At 35.8% G+C, this 18,152-nt stretch overlaps 2 protein-coding genes across 7 annotated transcripts; one reads left to right on the top strand and one right to left on the bottom strand.

Annotated features, from left to right (window-relative positions):
• Positions 1-436: 436 nt before the first annotated feature.
• On the bottom strand, positions 437-5,325 carry LOC110936238 (ER lumen protein-retaining receptor erd-2.2). Its single transcript, XM_022178574.2, has 5 exons — positions 4,966-5,325; positions 2,654-2,853; positions 1,747-1,887; positions 1,472-1,677; positions 437-657 (listed from the first exon to the last, which is right to left on the bottom strand). The coding sequence occupies exons 1-5, from the start codon at positions 5,186-5,188 to the stop codon at positions 609-611; spliced, it is 819 nt and encodes a 272-aa protein (XP_022034266.1). The 5' UTR covers positions 5,189-5,325; the 3' UTR covers positions 437-608.
• Positions 5,326-8,103: 2,778 nt separating this feature from the next.
• Positions 8,104-15,775, top strand: LOC110936240 (5'-3' exoribonuclease 4). 6 transcript variants are annotated; one of them, XR_002589845.2, is made up of 11 exons: positions 8,104-10,267; positions 10,352-10,426; positions 10,618-10,698; positions 10,761-11,374; positions 11,935-13,560; positions 14,005-14,090; positions 14,165-14,226; positions 14,419-14,662; positions 14,738-14,855; positions 14,962-15,021; positions 15,109-15,770. XR_002589845.2 is itself a non-coding variant. In XM_022178577.2 (8 exons), the coding sequence occupies exons 3-7, from the start codon at positions 14,178-14,180 to the stop codon at positions 14,970-14,972; spliced, it is 294 nt and encodes a 97-aa protein (XP_022034269.1). In that variant the 5' UTR covers positions 13,327-13,560; positions 14,005-14,090; positions 14,165-14,177; the 3' UTR covers positions 14,973-15,021; positions 15,340-15,775. The 6 variants fall into 6 exon arrangements, 3 of the variants coding, with proteins under 3 accessions (XP_022034269.1, XP_022034268.1, XP_022034267.1); XR_004891709.1 differs by having other exon boundaries at positions 8,113-9,893; positions 10,069-10,267; positions 14,962-15,770; XR_004891710.1 differs by lacking the exon at positions 14,165-14,226 and having other exon boundaries at positions 8,112-10,267; positions 14,962-15,770.
• The last annotated feature ends 2,377 nt before the right edge of the window (positions 15,776-18,152 follow it).

The following is an 18,152-nucleotide window of genomic DNA, read 5'->3' as shown; positions in this document are numbered from 1 at the left end:
CCGGGTACAAAAATAACCGGTTTCGGACTTTTTTATCAGGTCCGATTCCGAGTACGGATTTTGTGTGCACCTCTATCCACCATTGTGGTAGCGGCATGAGAAAGTGAGAATATGAGGCCCACTTGCTTGGCATCCAATCAAATTTCTTCTTTTTCATCTCTTTTTTCTTTTTTAATATAGTTAAAAGGGGGCTTATTCCACACGGTTAACGTTAAAAGGGGGGTCATTGTTGTCCTAAAAGCAAGGTGACGCTTGTGATGTGATAAAGCCACTAGGGGCTTTATCCCACACCATGCAGCTTAAAAACTACTGAAGAAAACTTGTACACAAACATTAATCAAATTTGGATACTATATACTTTTCTTATATTTCAAGTTGTGCACCTGATAAAACATGGATCTTGTAATTTTCATTGATGATAAAGTAAACCAAAGCATTAGAGGCACTGAAACTAATAATCATAATTGAAGAAGAGTAGTGAAACAAGGGTTTTAAGTTAAAAAAGGGGCAAAAATGTACAAATAGTCCATCCACATGAGTGACTGTATTGGAGGAAAGGTAAATTAACAAGCAAATGTATAGTTGAACGCCACTAGGTTTCTTCAAACTTACACCACTCCCGAAGGTAGACGCATAACAAGCTGTCCTCCGAAAACACTGAACACCAAAATCCGCAAACATCATTAGACCGTCTCATACAAAATCAAACGGGTTCATTTGGGTACTTTTTGTTAGGTAAACAGATTGGTCTGGGTCACTTGAATACAATGGGTCATGGTCAATTGGTCATGGCTGGCACCACCCATTGTCAATTAAAAATGTGAATTTATGACACGAAACTAACACGAAATTCACAGGTTTGGGTTTGGTCTAGTTCAAACCCACTAACACGTTTATATCATGTTTATTTTATTAAAATATTTTAATGTGTTTCTATGTCATACCTTAAAAATGGTGGGGTATTTTACATTTAATTAAAATTTATTTATATATTAAAAGAGAAGTTTACATCAACTTATATAATTTAAACGTATCTGTTTGATATACATTCGTATTAAAATGGTGGGGTATTTTACATTTAATTAAAATTTATTTATATATTAAAAGAGAAGTTTACATCAACTTATATAATTTAAACGTATCTGTTTGATATACATTCGTATTTTTCTATTTAAGTTATCATTTTAGAGAATTATTGTATTAATATGCAAAAAGTAAATAAAAATTTGGGTTAAAAGGGCCATGTACGTGTCAACCCGTGAATGTGAATACTCATGCTGTGTTAGGGATCACCTATCTAGCACAATTTTCTGGTTCAAGTCAGGTTCAACCCGCCAACCCGTTTGACACACCAGGGTCAACTGGATTCAGTCATGATTGACCTGTCCGGCTAATTACTTTTCCGGGTTATATGATTGCTAAAATAAGATAAAACAATAATATGTTATATTATGATGTTAAGGGGTGTGACCTTTTCACGTAGTAGTAACAGAAGTCTGCTAGGATAAACGTTTGAACGACCTCCGAGATGAGAACCATTGACGGCCATAATCCGTAACCAAGGGCTGTAAGTAGATGTCCACGACTGTCCAAAACCTGAAGAACCCAATGAGCACAGCTCAAGAATCTTGCAACACCAAGTGCAAAAACGTAATGAGCCGTGAATGGTTCAACAATCTGTGAGAAGAATAAAAAGTCAATCATCTGAAGTAAATAGTCAATGATTCTTAATGACCAATATCATACCTTTGTGTTCTGCATAACCCTGAGTTGAGGTAGGACTGAAACGGCTTCAAGATAAACACAAAATGCCCAAAATATCCTGTTGATGATATAATGTGAAGTTGACGGATGAATTAACAAAGCTAATACCGCACAGGGAGCCACCTACAACAAAGGTCATATCATCATTATTTCTACGCATGAAATTAAATAGTAAGGGCATGAGTTACACGTGTTCGGGTAATGTTTCTAAATGGGTTTGACTCGCCTACCCGTTTATGAGTTTAGATAATCATGTTAGACGGGTTGGCGGGTTGACCCGTTTAACACATTTATACTATATTATATTTTTTTACAATATATTTTATGTCATAAATTAAATGGGGTGTGTATTTTATGCAATGATTATAACTTAAAAAGAGAAATTAACATAGATTTTATAATTTAAATATGATATTATTATATACATTTGTGTTTTTTAAGTAAATTTTAATTTTAATATATTAACTAAATGGGTTTGACTCGCCTACCCATTTATGAGTTTAGATAATCATGTTAAACGAGTTGGTTATAACTTTGTAAATAATTAAATTAAATATATTATAACTAAATTCCCTTCCCAAACCGGCTAGCGTAGTTCATTAAGGATTTTTATTTTTCGATAACTTCTATTTTATCACGTTAGTTATATCTTAGTATTTATTAACCGTGTTAAACGAGTTATGTCATTCGTGCAATTAAACTACTTAATATTTCATCATGTTAAACGTGTCCTGTCATTTGTGTTATTGAACTGGTAATATTTAAACGTGAACCGGCTTATTAAACATGTCCATGCTAGTTTTATAAGTTACACATGTCGTGTTCAGGTTAAATAGTCGTGTGGTGACGAGCATGACCCATTGAAAGATACATCATACAAAGGGCTTACCACATAGTACATGGCGAAGTTGTCTTTGTCCTCCATGTAGCTTGACTTGAGCTTGAACCGAATCATGAAGATGACCCACAATGTTGTGGCCAATGTAGCCAGATCAAGCAAGGTGTGTATATCATATTCCATAACAAAACTACAGTATAATCTAACAGCCAAGAACATAGCTGTTAGTTCTTGTGTTTTCAGTGATAGCCCTATATTCATGCAACACCGAATCAGACTAACAATCTTGCATACATAACATAACATATACGTTAATAACTTAATATTATATTCATTGATTACATCAATTATGAAATTAATATTTAACAAGGGTGTGCGACTGTGCGTCAGGTCGAAACGAGACCAGACGGCTTAGGAGTGAACTGGACAAATATAGGGTGGGTGGTTGGGCTGGGCGGGTAGTTGGGCCCCAGGTTGAGTTAGACCGAACCTATTTTTGTTGGGCCAATACTCTTGCTTTTGCGGTGGATGCTTTTAACATGAACTCATAAAAATGGACAGATCTAATAATATAAACAAGGGACCCAATATGATTTTTGTAGGAGCAGGTTTATTTCCATTGTTCATTGTTTTTACTACATTATCTGATTTATAAAGTAACTCATCATCATCATCAATCATCATACTCAGTAAATCCCACCAATAGCAAAGCTAAGGTAGGGTCTGAGGAGGGTAAGATGTAGACAGCCTTACCTCTACCCCGTAGGAATAGAGAGGCTGCTTCCAGTGAGACCCTCGGCTCGATGATTTATAAAGTAACTAATTAACCAAATCTGATGCTTAGAACTAAATGGGGACATTGTGCATTGTTAGAACATGGTCAATTATACTACGTTTGTAAAATCATTATTTGCCCCTTTTCATCAATTGCAACCTTAGAAACCTGGTTTTAAAATGTGTCAGGCGCACTGACGCAATAGGATCCATCTTAAAATTTGATGGAAATTTACCATTTTATACATAGGAAATGCTTTATATAGTAATATAGATATAGATATAGATATATAGGGGGGTTTAAATGAGAACGCTAAATATTGTGAGAAATGTGAGAACGAAGGAAAAAACAGCAAAAACTTGATCAAAAATAATTCAAATTCAATATTTTATTACACTTATCATTATTATTCGAATACAATGTTAGAAATTAAATTTACATGTTTAAACTTACATGTATTCGTAAATATTGAAAATTTACACATGTAAGTTTAAGTTTCTCATTTACAAATGTGTAAATTTGTTGTATTTAACAAATTTACACATGTGTAAAAATTTTAATAAGAGTGCTTTTGAGACGAGAAATAAATTATTTGATGTTGTAAATTCTTTTTTTGATGTTGTATTTAATTACATTGAGGTATGTATTAATAAAAATGGTTTTGATTGGTTTTCTCATCCGCTCTCACAGTTCTCGCAATATTTAACGTTCTCAAGATAACCCTCCCCTATACATATATAGGGTTAGGTTAAAGAGTGAACACTAGTGTATTTGCAAACTGAGCGAACTAATCCTAGCCATACACGTGTGTAAATCAATTGCCAGAATTTGTTCACTCAGTTCGCAAATACACTAATGTTCACTCTAGAACCCCACTCTATATATATACACACACACACCTCTATGTACAACCTCAAATTCTATATGTACGACCTAAAAAAAGTATATGTACAGCCTAAGAAAAGCACAGCATCTAGAGGCGCTCCCGAGCTGCACACCTCATGCATTTACTCCCAAGTCACGTGCTCCATGCAGTCAGAGAAGCGATAACCACCTAACGCCTCAGGAGCGCTTTCTTAAATTAAGCTGAAGAATTCAATCATAGTATTCCTTCCCATGATCTCACGCATTTAAGATCCTCCTAGGTAATCTCAACCATCCATTTTACATAACGGCCCAAATTCGGGCTAATTTTTTAAATAAAAAATTAGATTCACCCAGGCTTGTTTCAGCCCCTACCAACCCAAAATCCGTAAACATTAAAATGCAACCCGAGAACTAGACCATATACTTTACTTTAACAGGACCATAATCCCTCGTCACTGGCCGGGCTTTCGGGTTACTCACTCTGACCCGGTTGCTGCACACCCCTATACTTAACCCTTTAACATCCAAGTCAACATACATCCCCAATTAGAAATCTACCACTAGTTTAGCTAAAGTATAATATATATAAATATATACACACACATATATATATCATCCTTACACTAAAATCCCCAATTCTAACAAAATCGTGTACAACTATAACTACAATTGTGTGAAAGGAATATAGTAGTATTATGTGATACTTGATTGGACAACTTACCAGCACAAGTTTTTTCCTTGATGAGCTTGTAAATAAGGACGGAGATTCCGATGGAGTGAACAGCCTCGGCAGCAACGAAGAGATTGTCATGATCGTGCACAATCGCACGAAGCAACACCAAGGCCAGCATGCCGGCGACTACGGCAAGAAACGCCTTCACCTTCGGCGGTTGCCGCTGTACCCATGACGAGATTATGTGGATCGTCTTCTTTGGTGGCCTCATGTTTGACTCTTGCTTTGAAGATGGTTGTTGATTGTGGTGGTTAGGGTTTGAGTAGGGTGGAGGTTGGGTGGCCGATTTGGGGAGAAATTTGGGGCGGAGTCGGTGAGTATATATTAATATTAGATCGCGTGATTAATGACAGCGTGGAAAAGGAGTTTTAGTGGGTATATTATATATCTCTCCCATAGCAAAACCTAGCAAATACAAAATTATCTTTAGAGTAAATTGTGGTTTAGTAGTTATTGTTATTCTATTATATAACCCTATAAAAAGTAATTTATATTAGAATTTTCGTGTAATTTTTAGAAAATAATTTTAGTCAATTAACGTAGTGGAAAACATGTATACGAGGTTCGGTTCTAAACCGTTTCCACCAGTGATCTCATAACAATCAAAATAGGTTATATAATAATTAAAGAATCGTGACTACCAAGTAAGACACCTTGGTTCAACGAACGATCTCGCTAGATGATCGTTGACCACGAAACCATATTTGTTCGTTTGAAACAATTTCATACGAAAACATTAATCTAAAGAAAATAAAGTTCAAAGCTTTACTTACCTTTTTGCGTAATTAAAGAAACCGCAAGAACTGGGATCACTAGAAAGAATTGCTTCTCCTCGTCTTTTCTTTTGCGACGGCAATAAAAAAACAATCTTGAAGTGGCGTAGATCCCTTTTATTCTTAATGTATTTCTCCTACTTTTGAAAGCCTAAAACTTATATGTCTTTCATTCAACAAACGTATACGGTCAAAAGCCCTTCATTCGAAAACCGTATATGGTCAAAAGCACTTTCATTCAAAAATCGTATATAGTCAAATGCCCCTTATATATGAAGATCTAAATCTATATCTATATCTATACTTTCTATAAAAGGAAAAATCCCAATGACATAAGAAAAGCTGATGTGTCAGCTACAGAGCATGTCCAACAAGGCTTTTCTTATGTCATTATTACATCATAAATGTTAATATAAAATCACTTTAAAATTCAAACCACTGCCCTACATTTAAAATTCAAAAGTCTAGCCCACATTCAAAGTTCAAAGATCTGCCCTTTATTCGTAATTGAAACCACTGATGTTCATTAAAAATTCAAAATTTTGGCTCCATATTCAAAATTCAAACCATAAACGTATATAAAGTTCTTTTTAATCTCTGTGAGCTTATCATCTCTCAACTTTCTCTTTCTAAAACTCACTTTCTTTCTTTCAAGAAAACACAAGACGATGAGCAGCTGCCGTGATTGGAAAACACAAGACGATGACCAATGAGTTCAATTCTTCTCTCTCAAATATCCAGAGAGTTCCGTCTTTCAAAATTCAAATCCAAACCCAAGGTTTCTTTTCCTAAACCCTAATCCTAATTCCATCCACTTCTTACCCAGTTAGCAGGTATGTTTCTTCACTAACTGATGAGTCTGTTTCTTTTTTCCATTGATTCGTGAAATGGACAAGATGGTATTCATTATTAGTTCATGTATATAGATAGTTCATGTATATAGATAATGAAGTTTGCCCTAAATCTCTTCCATATGACTGAATCTTATGCAAAAGCATAACTTTTGAAGCTCTTGAAGAAACCCATCAGTTCTTAGTCGCCACCAACATGTTCTTTGATCTCTAATCTCATCAACAAGGTAAGATTTATTTTTTTATCATCAGTAGTTCATGTATATAGATAGTTCATGTATATAGATAGTGAAGCTTTCCCTAAATCTCTTCCATATGACTATGACTGAATCTTATGCAAAGGCATAACTTTTGAAGCTCTTGAAGAAACCCATTGTTGTGGTTCCAATCGGTACAACCGAATGGCCAGAAAATAGATAGAAAACTAGAAAGAATTTTAGAGAGATATTTAGACTAATTTTCATTCATATCTAAAAATGAAGTACAAACTCAAATATATAATGCAAATGATGTATACGTAAGTTACCCACTACTAAGAGAGTGACCCATGATTCCTAAAAATATGCACTAAGTAACAACCCTACTCTTGACTCTAGAACTCCACTAACTAACAAGGAATTATTCAAAGACTAAAATAAAATAAGAAATAAAAGACAATTATAAAGCCATATCCACTTGACCATGCACTCTAGTTCCACACATAATAACAACGTCTGAATGTATTCATCATTGTCAAGGGCAATAACAACGTCTGAATGTATTCATCATTGTCAAGGGCACATATCAATATCATTCCACCCCGCTTGAATTCACCTTGTCCTCAAGGTGAAAGCCGGTACTCTGGAACAAAACGCCTCACGGTGGCTGCCACTCTGCTCTTCCCTTGGCATTCGAAGACGTTACGACGACGAGCCACGGTGGGCGCCACTCGCGTTTTCTTGTTGCTCGTTCTTCTGCTTCTTCATCTCCTTTAAGAACTCCCTCCTCGGAAAAAATGGATTTGTAGAGCTCATGGGAACTAATGTTCTTTCTGGTTCGGGTAGGTAATTGTTGTCTTGGGTATTGCATTTCGGCATGAACTGAAAAGGGTGTTAGTGTGGTTATTGGTGCCGACAATTCCACGGATGATGGTGCATCTTGTGGTGCAGTCGAAAGGCTTAGTTTTGGGGCAACCGGTGTGGTTAATGGTGGTTGTTTGTGAGTTGAGTTTCGTTCGGTAGTAGATGGTGTTGGTAATAATGGTGGTGTTGGTGACAGATTCAGGGGTTTGGTGCAGATGCGGGTGACGGGAGACGGAACAGTAGGTTTGTGAGTAGAGGCAGGCGGTGATGGAATATGGGTTAGGGGGGCTTCCCATGCGGTTCGAATCGATCGAAACTCATTTTCTATCTATTTTCCCATGATTCCTAAAAATATGCACTAAGTAACAACCCTACTCTTGACTCCCACAAGATGCACCATCATCCGTGGAATTGTCGGCACCAATAACCACACTAACACCCTTTTCAGTTCATGCCGAAATGCAATGGTGTTGGTAATAAAGGTGGTGTGGGTGACAGATTCAGGGGTTTGGTGCAGATGCGGGTGACGGGAGACGGAACAGTAGGTTTAATCATGGGTCACTCTCTTAGTAGTGGGTAACTTACGTATACATCATTTGCATTATATATTTGAGTGTCTGAATGTATTCATCATTGTCAAGGGCACATATCAATATCATTCCACCCCGCTGTGCCCTTGACAATGATGAATACATTCAGACGTTGTTATTGCCCTTGACAATGATGAATACATTCAGACGTTGTTATTATGTGTGGAACTAGAGTGCATGGTCAAGTGGATATGGCTTTATAATTGTCTTTTATTTCTTATTTTATTTTAGTCTTTGAATAATTCCTTGTTAGTTAGTGGAGTTCTAGAGTCAAGAGTAGGGTTGTTACTTAGTGCATATTTTTAGGAATCATGGGTCACTCTCTTAGTAGTGGGTAACTTACGTATACATCATTTGCATTATATATTTGAGTTTGTACTTCATTTTTAGATATGAATGAAAATTAGTCTAAATATCTCTCTAAAATTCTTTCTAGTTTTCTATCTATTTTCTGGCCATTCGGTTGTACCGATTGGAACCACAACAGTGGTATCAGAGCCGTCGTGATCCCCCTGACCATGGTTGCTCACACTCTATCCGAAACCGAGTTCTACCAATGGATGAACGAATCCCTTGCGAAGCTCGAGTCTCAGTTGCAAACCTTTCTCAACGAGTTCCGATTGATTCGAACCGCATGGGAAGCGCCCCAAACCCATATCCAATCACCAACCGCTTTCGTTTCCGAACCATTACCTGCATCAACAACCACAAAATCCACCCACTCCGTCCAACCTTCCGTGACAACAGTCGTGAAACCATCCCCAAAAAACGTATCAGCCCTTAAACGGGTGCCCGCAGCCACACCGTCAACAACTACAACACCGTCTCCACCAACCCCTGCACGGCTGCACCTCCTTCCACTGTCCTAAAACCCGTACTAACACCAGCTCATGTTTCTATGGAGTCATGTCAAGAAGTTAAACTCATGATCAGTTTCTCAAAAGCACATGATGTGTCTTCGGAGTTATGCTCAGATCATGTGGGTGTGCTCACTTCCCCAAATCTCCAAGTACCCACTATGTGGGAAGTGATGGAGTTGTTGAAAAAATCTTACAATACATTTGGAACAATTTACCCCTGGGTTCTTGCTAAAGTTGCTAATAGGCATGAGGTTATTCCTGGTCATGATTTCCATGCTATATATAAAGAGGCAGCCTCAAAACGTGAGTGGCGTCCACCGTGGGGACTCGTTACTACTACTCCAAATGCTACGGTACAAAGCAAGTGGCAACCGTCGGGACAACTCCAAGTGCTTTTTTCGATTTCACCTTGAGGACAAGGTGAATTTGAGCGGGGTGGAATGTTATGTACCGATTAAATGCACTTTTGAAGGCCACGATCTAAATTTAGCTTAGCAATTTAACTCTATTGTTTATGCATGTTTTCCATAATTTCAAATCATTCCCATGTTTTCCATTTTTTATTCCTAGTTTTTAGCAAGTAGTTATCTTCATCTAGTATTTGTACGTTGTTTTGAATTAACAAAGATATGAATGAAAAATATTGATCTAAGTTTCTCTCTAATTTCTATCCGGTTTCCGTCTTGTTTCTTTGGCCAATCGATTATCGGTTGGAACCACAACACCCATCAGTTCTCAGTCGCCGCCAACATGTTCTTTGATCTATAATCTGATCAATAAGGTAAGATTTATTTGTTATTATTCATGTTTCAGAGTTTTATAATCTTGATTTACCAATCCTTTTTTCATCAATTAAAGCCTCTCTTAACTCATGAATGAATAATGGTTGTTTACCTGGTATTGTTAAAGCTGACTTATCGGAAGTGTTATTTGTGTGTTGAATTGTGTTATTCAAGCTCGAAGAAGTTAATTCATAAAGGAGATGCAGGGTTTAGATATTTCAAATGATGATGATGAAGTTTCAGTTTCAGTTGCTGTTAGTGCAATCGAGAAGTTATCTTGAAATGGTTCGACTTCCAGGAGGGTAATGAAGCTGTAACTCTACTTTTTGGCATCGCTGCAACTACTGGACTAAGTTTGTTTGCATTTACTGAGGTTAGGATCTTTAGAAAAAAATAAATAACAAATCTTCTGCTTTGGATTCTTCGATTCGGTGTGCATAATTGTGATCATCTTCAGGTTGAAACAATACTTGAGGTCTTGGGTTCTGCTGCATTGGTGCAACTTGTCAGCAAGAAGCTACTATATGCAGAGGTCCTTTTTAATTTTATTGCTTTTGTTGACTATTAGTTCTTGCTTATTGGTTTAAACTTGCATCCAAACACCCGACGTATTAGGTAGTTCAAAAATAATAGTGTGGAAAGAAAGATTCTTGTAAAATTTTGTTTTTGGTATGTTGGTTTTGTTTATAGATTAAAGATTCGTTTATGAATTTTCCATAGCAGGATCGAAGGAGAACTTTAAAAGAATTTGGTGACTTTGTGAGTGCAAAAATCGGGCCCAAAGAGTTCCTAGATGACGTTAAGGTACTTAAACCATATTATTGTTTGGTTTTGAATGCAAGTGCTTAATGATTAAAAAAAATCAGGATATTGGGAAAGCATATATGTGTTTTGAAATGAAATCTGCAAGTTGGACCAGTGGTATTTAATATCTTACTTAGTGTGTAAGAAAGTTAATGTGAATATGATGAAAGCCAATGGCTTATATCACACTCAAGGTGGTTCTATTATTCTATTTCGGGTAAGAAGAAAATATCCCAAACGTCTGATCGAAATGGTTATGAGAAGAAATTCAGTGAAGAATCGTTTGGATTATTAGAAAATAATACGCACGAGAATCTTGAACAAGAACATGAAGAAAAAGTAGCAAGTGCGGAAACGCAAGATGAAGCGGAAAGCCATAGCGAATAAGAGAAGTTTTACGATGTTTGTGAGGCGGAAACGATTAAAAAAGCACAAAAGTATGGTTATAGCGGAGAAACGAATGATCCGTCTCAAAAAGCCATCTGTCGTAGTACCAGATGACATATCGTTGTCGACCGAAAGATTAAAGAAACGCCTGCTCGAAGAAGGAATTAGTGACGTACTTGTCAAGGATTGTGAGCAGATCATGCTCTTGGAGTTTTCCGATATTCAAGAACAAATTAAACTTCTTTGTGAAGAGCATTCGAATTTGCGGGACACTTTGAGACAGTTAGAGGTATGTTTTTCTATTTAAGATTCTTATTACTTTTGATAACAAAGCAATATACAAGTTATTGCTTATAGTGCCAGATCATATATGTGTTTTGAAATGAAATCTGCAAGTTGGACCAGTGGTATCTAATATCTTACTCAGTGTGTAAGAAAGTTAATGTGAACAAAGTTTCTGGATATAATCATACCTGCAACTTTTTCCAAACTTAAAAGTATGTAAAAATTGAAGGCCCACCCATGTGATTGTAGTGATCTTAATTTTTTTTTGAACGGCAAATTTGGATCACTGACGGACCACTGGAGTATCATCGTGCCACCAACAGAACCACCCGATCATATCCATCTCCATTAGGCAATAATGCCTATACACCAATTCAGGAGGAAACCCAATTAATATGGGAAAAACCCCCTTTGTGAGAATCGAACCCATGACCTATTGGTCATAAATCTTATCCCACCCCCAATATACCACTAGGCCATAATGTCATTGGCTTATATGACAATAATTCAGCAAGAGCCAATGGCTTATATGACACTCAAGGTATTTCTATTATTCTATCTCAGTTAAGAAGGAAATATCCCAAACGTCTGATCGAAACGGCTATGAGAAGAAATTCAGTGAAGAATCGTTTGGATTATTAGAAAATAATAAGCACGAGAATCATTTGGATTATCAGCAAGAGCCAATGGCTTATATAACACGCGAGATGAAGTGGAGAAACGAATGATCCGTCTTAAAAACATGAAGAAATTGAATTCTAGGTGCCCATGGGTATATCTAGAATTATTCCACTAACTGTCTTCAAAAAAATGGTGGCTACAATGGCTGTTGCCATAGGTTAAATGTCCCTATGGATTTATCCACAATTTAGGTAAAAAATTTACTTATCCATTTCAAAGTGACCAACACTATTCCTTTCATCATAAGCCCGATTTTAAACCCTAGGCAAAGTGTGACCCAAGCGAGTCACTTTGGCTGCTAATGTTAACAAGTCAGGCCCAACATTATTATATAACTACTACGATGGCTAAAAAATTAAACAAAAATTAGATCAACTAGAAACCCCATTGAACAAAAATTAAATCAACTATGATTTTGTGTTATATTTTCATAACTAATGCTCATCAATTAAAAACCACTGTTGTTGATACAGTGGTTGATGCATCTGTTAACTTTGGTCAACAGATGGATGAAAACAGATGTTTGAAACCATTGTTGGGTTAAAACACTGTTTTGTGGACAAAACAGTGGTTGCTTTTTTGCAAGCAGTGGTTTCTTTTTTGCAAACAGTGGTTTGACTTTGGTCAAACAGACTTTGGTCAAAACAGACTTTTGAACCACTAAGAATCATAGTTTTCAAACAGTGGTTTGATTTTGGTCAAATAGATTTTTTTTAAACAGTGCTTTGACTTTGGTCAAACAGTGGTGATATATAGTCGGCGTATTGTTTGATTATAATGATGAAGGTGAAGTTTCAGAAGAAGAGTGTCTGAAACCGCTAATCTTAATGAAATGCAAGTTTCAGTCGGGAACTACAAGATTCCAAGAAAGGGCAAAATGGTAATTTCTGAAGACAAAGACGATACAGCCGTAAAGCTAAGGTTCCTGGAATGTTAAGTTTTAACTTTATTTGAATTAAAGGGTGTGAATGTAAAATTTGTCTAACATGAGACCATGGAGTTTGATTTTAAGAAATCATTAATGAAATTGGTCAATTTTATTTGTAAGAATTGGCTTTAACTTTATTTGAATTACTGGTACCGTATAATTCTCTTTCTTATTGCAAGAATTGGCTTGGATCTAAAGTTAATAAAATGTGGTATGCATGGTTTTCTAAGAAACGAACCGTGTTTACACAAGGGTCTTACCGCTAGTTTAATAAAAGAAACCATTGGGGGACACATGTCACTCAACGGCTTCACCACAAATGGTTTATATCTCCTACAAAGTGGTGACACATGTACACAATAGGGCTTTAGAGATTGCTTAACACGCTTTACACACGTTCTATTCTATTACTCCCAAACCCTAATTCCAAAATTAGGAGCACCCTCCAATCTCTTCCGCGCCTTCATACGTTCCTAATCTATCCATATATTCAAGCCTAATCATCTTCGCAAGATCTTATAATCTTCTCTATCGCCGTCCAAGAGGTTCCTTATTCTCGATTTTTAGTCAAGATACCACAGGTAAAGCTTCTTTAGTTTTTTATTTTGCATGCTTTTTTCATTTCAAGATTCTATGATCGTTTTGTTGGGTTTTGTTTCAATTTATATAAAACATTCGTTTAGGGTTCGATTTTCATATGATTTAGGGTTCGATTTTATATTAAACATTCGTTTAGGGTTCGATTTTCATATGATCTAGAGGTGGCAGTTTGATTCATTTACTTTTTGAAATTTGAAAAATCATCCAGAGTGTCTTTGAATTGCTTATAGCCTCCTAATTTGTATTACTTTACAAATATAGAATATTATTGTAATAGCTTTGGTATTCGTGATCAAACTTAATACATTGAAAATAGACAAAGAAAAAGATTGCAGTTTGATCCCACCTGACCTATTTTTTATTGAAGCATACAGCCTGTTTTCTGTGTAGAAGTTGTATTAAATGTTTGATTTTTTTATGTACAGTGTGTGCAGCTCCAGGCTCAAAAACGTTTCAACTACTTGAAATGATACACCACGCACCGGAAGTGGGATCTTTACCAAGTGGAATGGTAAAGTTTTTCTCTCTGATGATTGATCTTTAGTACATTTAGTTTATGTAATACGTAATAATTCTGTTTTGTAGGTTGTAGCAAACAATGTTGATGTACAACGATGCAATCTTCTTATTCATCAAACAAAAAGAATGTACATTGCCAACTTGGCTGAAAAAGAGTTAAATTTGAAGATTTATTATTTTTATATTTGTTGATTTTTTTTTTAAATTTTTAGTAAGAAAAAGAGTTAATATAAAAAACAATCATATGCTCATAACTTTCATGAAAATTCAGTAATTATTTTTGAAAGCCCAATATATGAGTTTTCCACCATTTATTTCAGATTTCGACACCGACACAGATGGAAAAAGATTTATTTGGCAGGTTAGAGACTGATCATTGTTAATATTAATGAGAACATTGTAAATCTGAAAGCAACCATGGTTTCGTTTGGTGACGACTGTGTTATTTGTCTACAAGTTACTGTTTGTGTCTTTAATCCGCTTTTAAAGGGTATCTGCAAACTTCCTTTTATTGATGAGGATCGCCTTCTTTCTGCAACAAATAAGATCGAGAACGAACTAAGCGTAAGGCCGAAATCTTCATAGTCCATCACTTAGCTATTAAATTGACACTATATTAACATGCTTCTGTATACTCAGGGAGAGGAAGCGAAAAGAAACATGGAAAATCTTGATCAGTTATTTGTACATTCATCAGAAAATTTTGCTTCACGAATAATTTCTTCTTTCAATGATGTGGGCCTTATCAAGCAGGATGGTAACTCAATCAAGATTGATTCAGACCTAATGTTGTACCGTACTTAAGTTCTCCTTATGATTATTTCTTTCTAATATTTTTATTTTTCTTCTTGAATCTATTTCAGCGGTAATATAAGTGGTTTTGTCCAACTTAAGCTGGATTCGGTGAACAATCCTGATGTTTTGTAAGAAAATGCTTCATGGATCTTAGTCAGTTTCGTAATTTAGAATACAATTGTGTTGTCCTTTTAATGTTCATTTCCATTCGGCAGATGTGTGTATTATGAGTTACCATGCTTTTCTCCGCATATTCCACGTGTGCTCCCTGGGTCATCCTTCCCTGAAACGTTGTGCCATCTCTAGTTGTTTTTGTTTGGGTCACAATAGAATGAAATATCAGATTATGTCATCCTGTGAATAAATATTTTTTGATCTATTTAATGGTGCCTTTATCTTTATTTTCAACTAATAATTAGTGTTCTATCATAATTTTTTGTTAATAGGATGTGAGCGAGGCCGATATTGAAGAGTGGCAGCTATGGCATGATATGTATGGTTACAATAATAGCCGAAACTACAGGTTTTTTCGTTGAACTTCTATGGTAGCATATTTTCGTTCCATCAACGCCTTTTGTGTTCACATTTCTTCAAAATTTTGGTCCACAAATCTCACAACCGAAGTGAAGGATCAGACGGAAACCCTAATGCTGGTTTTAGGAATTCTTCTCCCAATGTTGTGAACATAGGTGTTTCTGGATTTTACGCGAAATTGATCCTGGGGTATTGCATTTTAGGTTCTAAAATGTTACTGTTTCTGGATGATTTTGGTATTATTGTCTAGATTGATGATTAGGAACTTGTGATTTGTTTGGAGATAACCTGATTCAGACATGATTATATGCCGAATTGAGTAATAAACGCAAATCTAGAGTAATTATATGATGTGTTGATAAGTGAGCTTGTGTACATATGCATACAGTACATCTATGTAGTCACAAGGCCTTTCGGTGCGCGCCTAGGGACTCAAGTGAGGCGAGTCGCAAGGAGCGCGTCTTGTGGCAATCCAGGCGCTCTGGTGACGTTCCGGCGAGGTTCCGACTAGATTTCGGCCAAGTTCTATCTACAAATTTTGGCCAAACTGGTCTGAAACATTAAAAAATGACCTGGAACCAGTCTAACCTAGCGCTAAACAAGCCTGAAATCCCTAAAGATTGTATGTTTATGCTATTTGCCTTGCTTATCTCAGGACCTCGCTTTTAAATAAATTAAGCTAGAAAAGAGGAAATATAATATTTGAAGTTAAATGCCATATATGAGACTTCAAAGTTATAGAAAAATAAGGGTAAAATTGTCTTTTATTTAATTGTTTTTAATAAATTGGGTATATATGATATTTCAACTATTTTGTAAGGGTATATATGATATTTATAATTTTGCAAGGGTATATATGATATTTTACAAGTTTGTAGGGTATATATGAAATTGCCCCTAATATGAATCCTTGAAATAAGAAAAAATGCAAACAAAATTGAGTTTGGGCAATTCTTAACTATACATCCAATTTGACGCGTTTCCATTTATAGACCCCTTTAGAATAGATGGATCAAAATACTACCACCAGATTTTCAGGGATAATAACTGCAAATGAAGATATTGATCCTGCTAGGTGGCCAAATTCTGAATGGCAATGCCTTAAGGTAATTCATTATTCTAATAAGATTTGAGTATTAATGAAATATGTGTTAATTGTTGAAGATTAATTCACAGTTTTAAATCCGTAATTGTCAATAGCGCTCGAAGCGCCCACTATAGCGAATAGCGTAGCGTATAGGTGAAGGGTCGCTCCAAACCCTATAGCAATTAATAGCGGATGTTTTTATTTATTTATATATTTATTTTAATTTTTTAGATGATTAGTGATAGCGTATTTTAGCTATTTTAGCGTATTTTTAGCACTTATATACATAATTGGTGTGTTAAATATAGTTTTTAATTTTTACATTTTTCTACCCTTTATCGCTAAACATAAAATAGTGGGCGTTTCCAAAGTCTTGATTGCTTTCTTGCAGGTAAAAGTGTGACTAATTATATATATATATATATATATAGGACAAAGATCCGTTAGGAACCACCCTTTATTGCGAGAACCGCGAGAACCAGTGTGAACACAAATAGTAATACCTAAAAAAATCTAAAAAACACCAAATTTTTTTTTTATTTTTTTACTATTTTTTATATAAAAATCGCTACTTTTAGTATCCAAAAATAAAAAAAATTTAAATATTTTTTTTAAAAAAAAAAAAAAATTTTTTGGCTACTAAAAGTAGCGATTTGAACATAAAAAATAGTAAAAAAATAAAAAAAAATTTTAGATTTTTTTTTTATTTTTTTAGATTTTTTTAGGTTTTTGGGGGTTTAGTTTTTAGCATTTTAGCTTGGGGGGGGGGGGGGTGGTGGGGGGGGTTTAGGTTTTTGGGGGGTGGGGGAGGGGGGTTTAGGTTTTTTAGGGGGGTGGGGGGGGGGGTTAGGTTTTTTGAGGGTTTTAGTTTTTAGCATTTAGCTTGAGGGGAGGGGGGGGGGTTAGGTTTTTTTTTTTTTTTTTTTGGGGGGGGGGGGGGGTTAGGTTTTTGGGGGGTGGGGGTTAGGTTTTTTTTAGGGTTTTTTTAGCTATTTTAGGTTGTGTTCACATTGGTACTCGCGGTTCTCGCAATAAGGTGGTTCTCGCATGAACCTTACCCTATATATATATATAATGCAGACCAACGTGTTTAACCATATGGAAACTGTGTATTTTAATATAGAGTAAATGTGCCTGTATTGCATCATAAGATTACTAAACATGAATTTCTTTTCAACGGTTACCTTACATGTGTCAAGCTAAGTAGTTGTTGATGTTTAATATTGCGAACAATAAATAAAGGTGATCAAGAAATGGCATTAAGTGAAATTAAGCGACATGAGGATTTTTGCTCAAAAGAATACTGTGTGCATAATTACTTTTTAGAATCTGTTTTATATACTCCATATTTTATTATATGTTTGTATTTTTAATGTGGCGGCATGAAGAGTGTGTAATAATCATAAGCAACAAAGATTAGGGATCAGCACGGTACCCGTTCGGTACCGAAAAACGGGAAAAAGTGGTGCCGGTTTCGAATACACCGGTACTTACCGGTGTTTTACCCGTAAATACCGGTACTGGTACCGAAAAAACGAAGAAAATGGGAACCGGTACCGAATATACCCGGTATGGTTTGGTATCGGTACCCGGTACCAAATGCTCATCCCTACCAAAGATAATGAGAACACTATTACC

The sequence above is a fragment of the Helianthus annuus genome, chromosome 4, assembly GCF_002127325.2.
Source record: "Helianthus annuus cultivar XRQ/B chromosome 4, HanXRQr2.0-SUNRISE, whole genome shotgun sequence".
Taxonomy (NCBI): Eukaryota; Viridiplantae; Streptophyta; class Magnoliopsida; order Asterales; family Asteraceae; genus Helianthus; species Helianthus annuus.
This window is presented reverse-complemented; position numbering and strand designations above follow the sequence as displayed.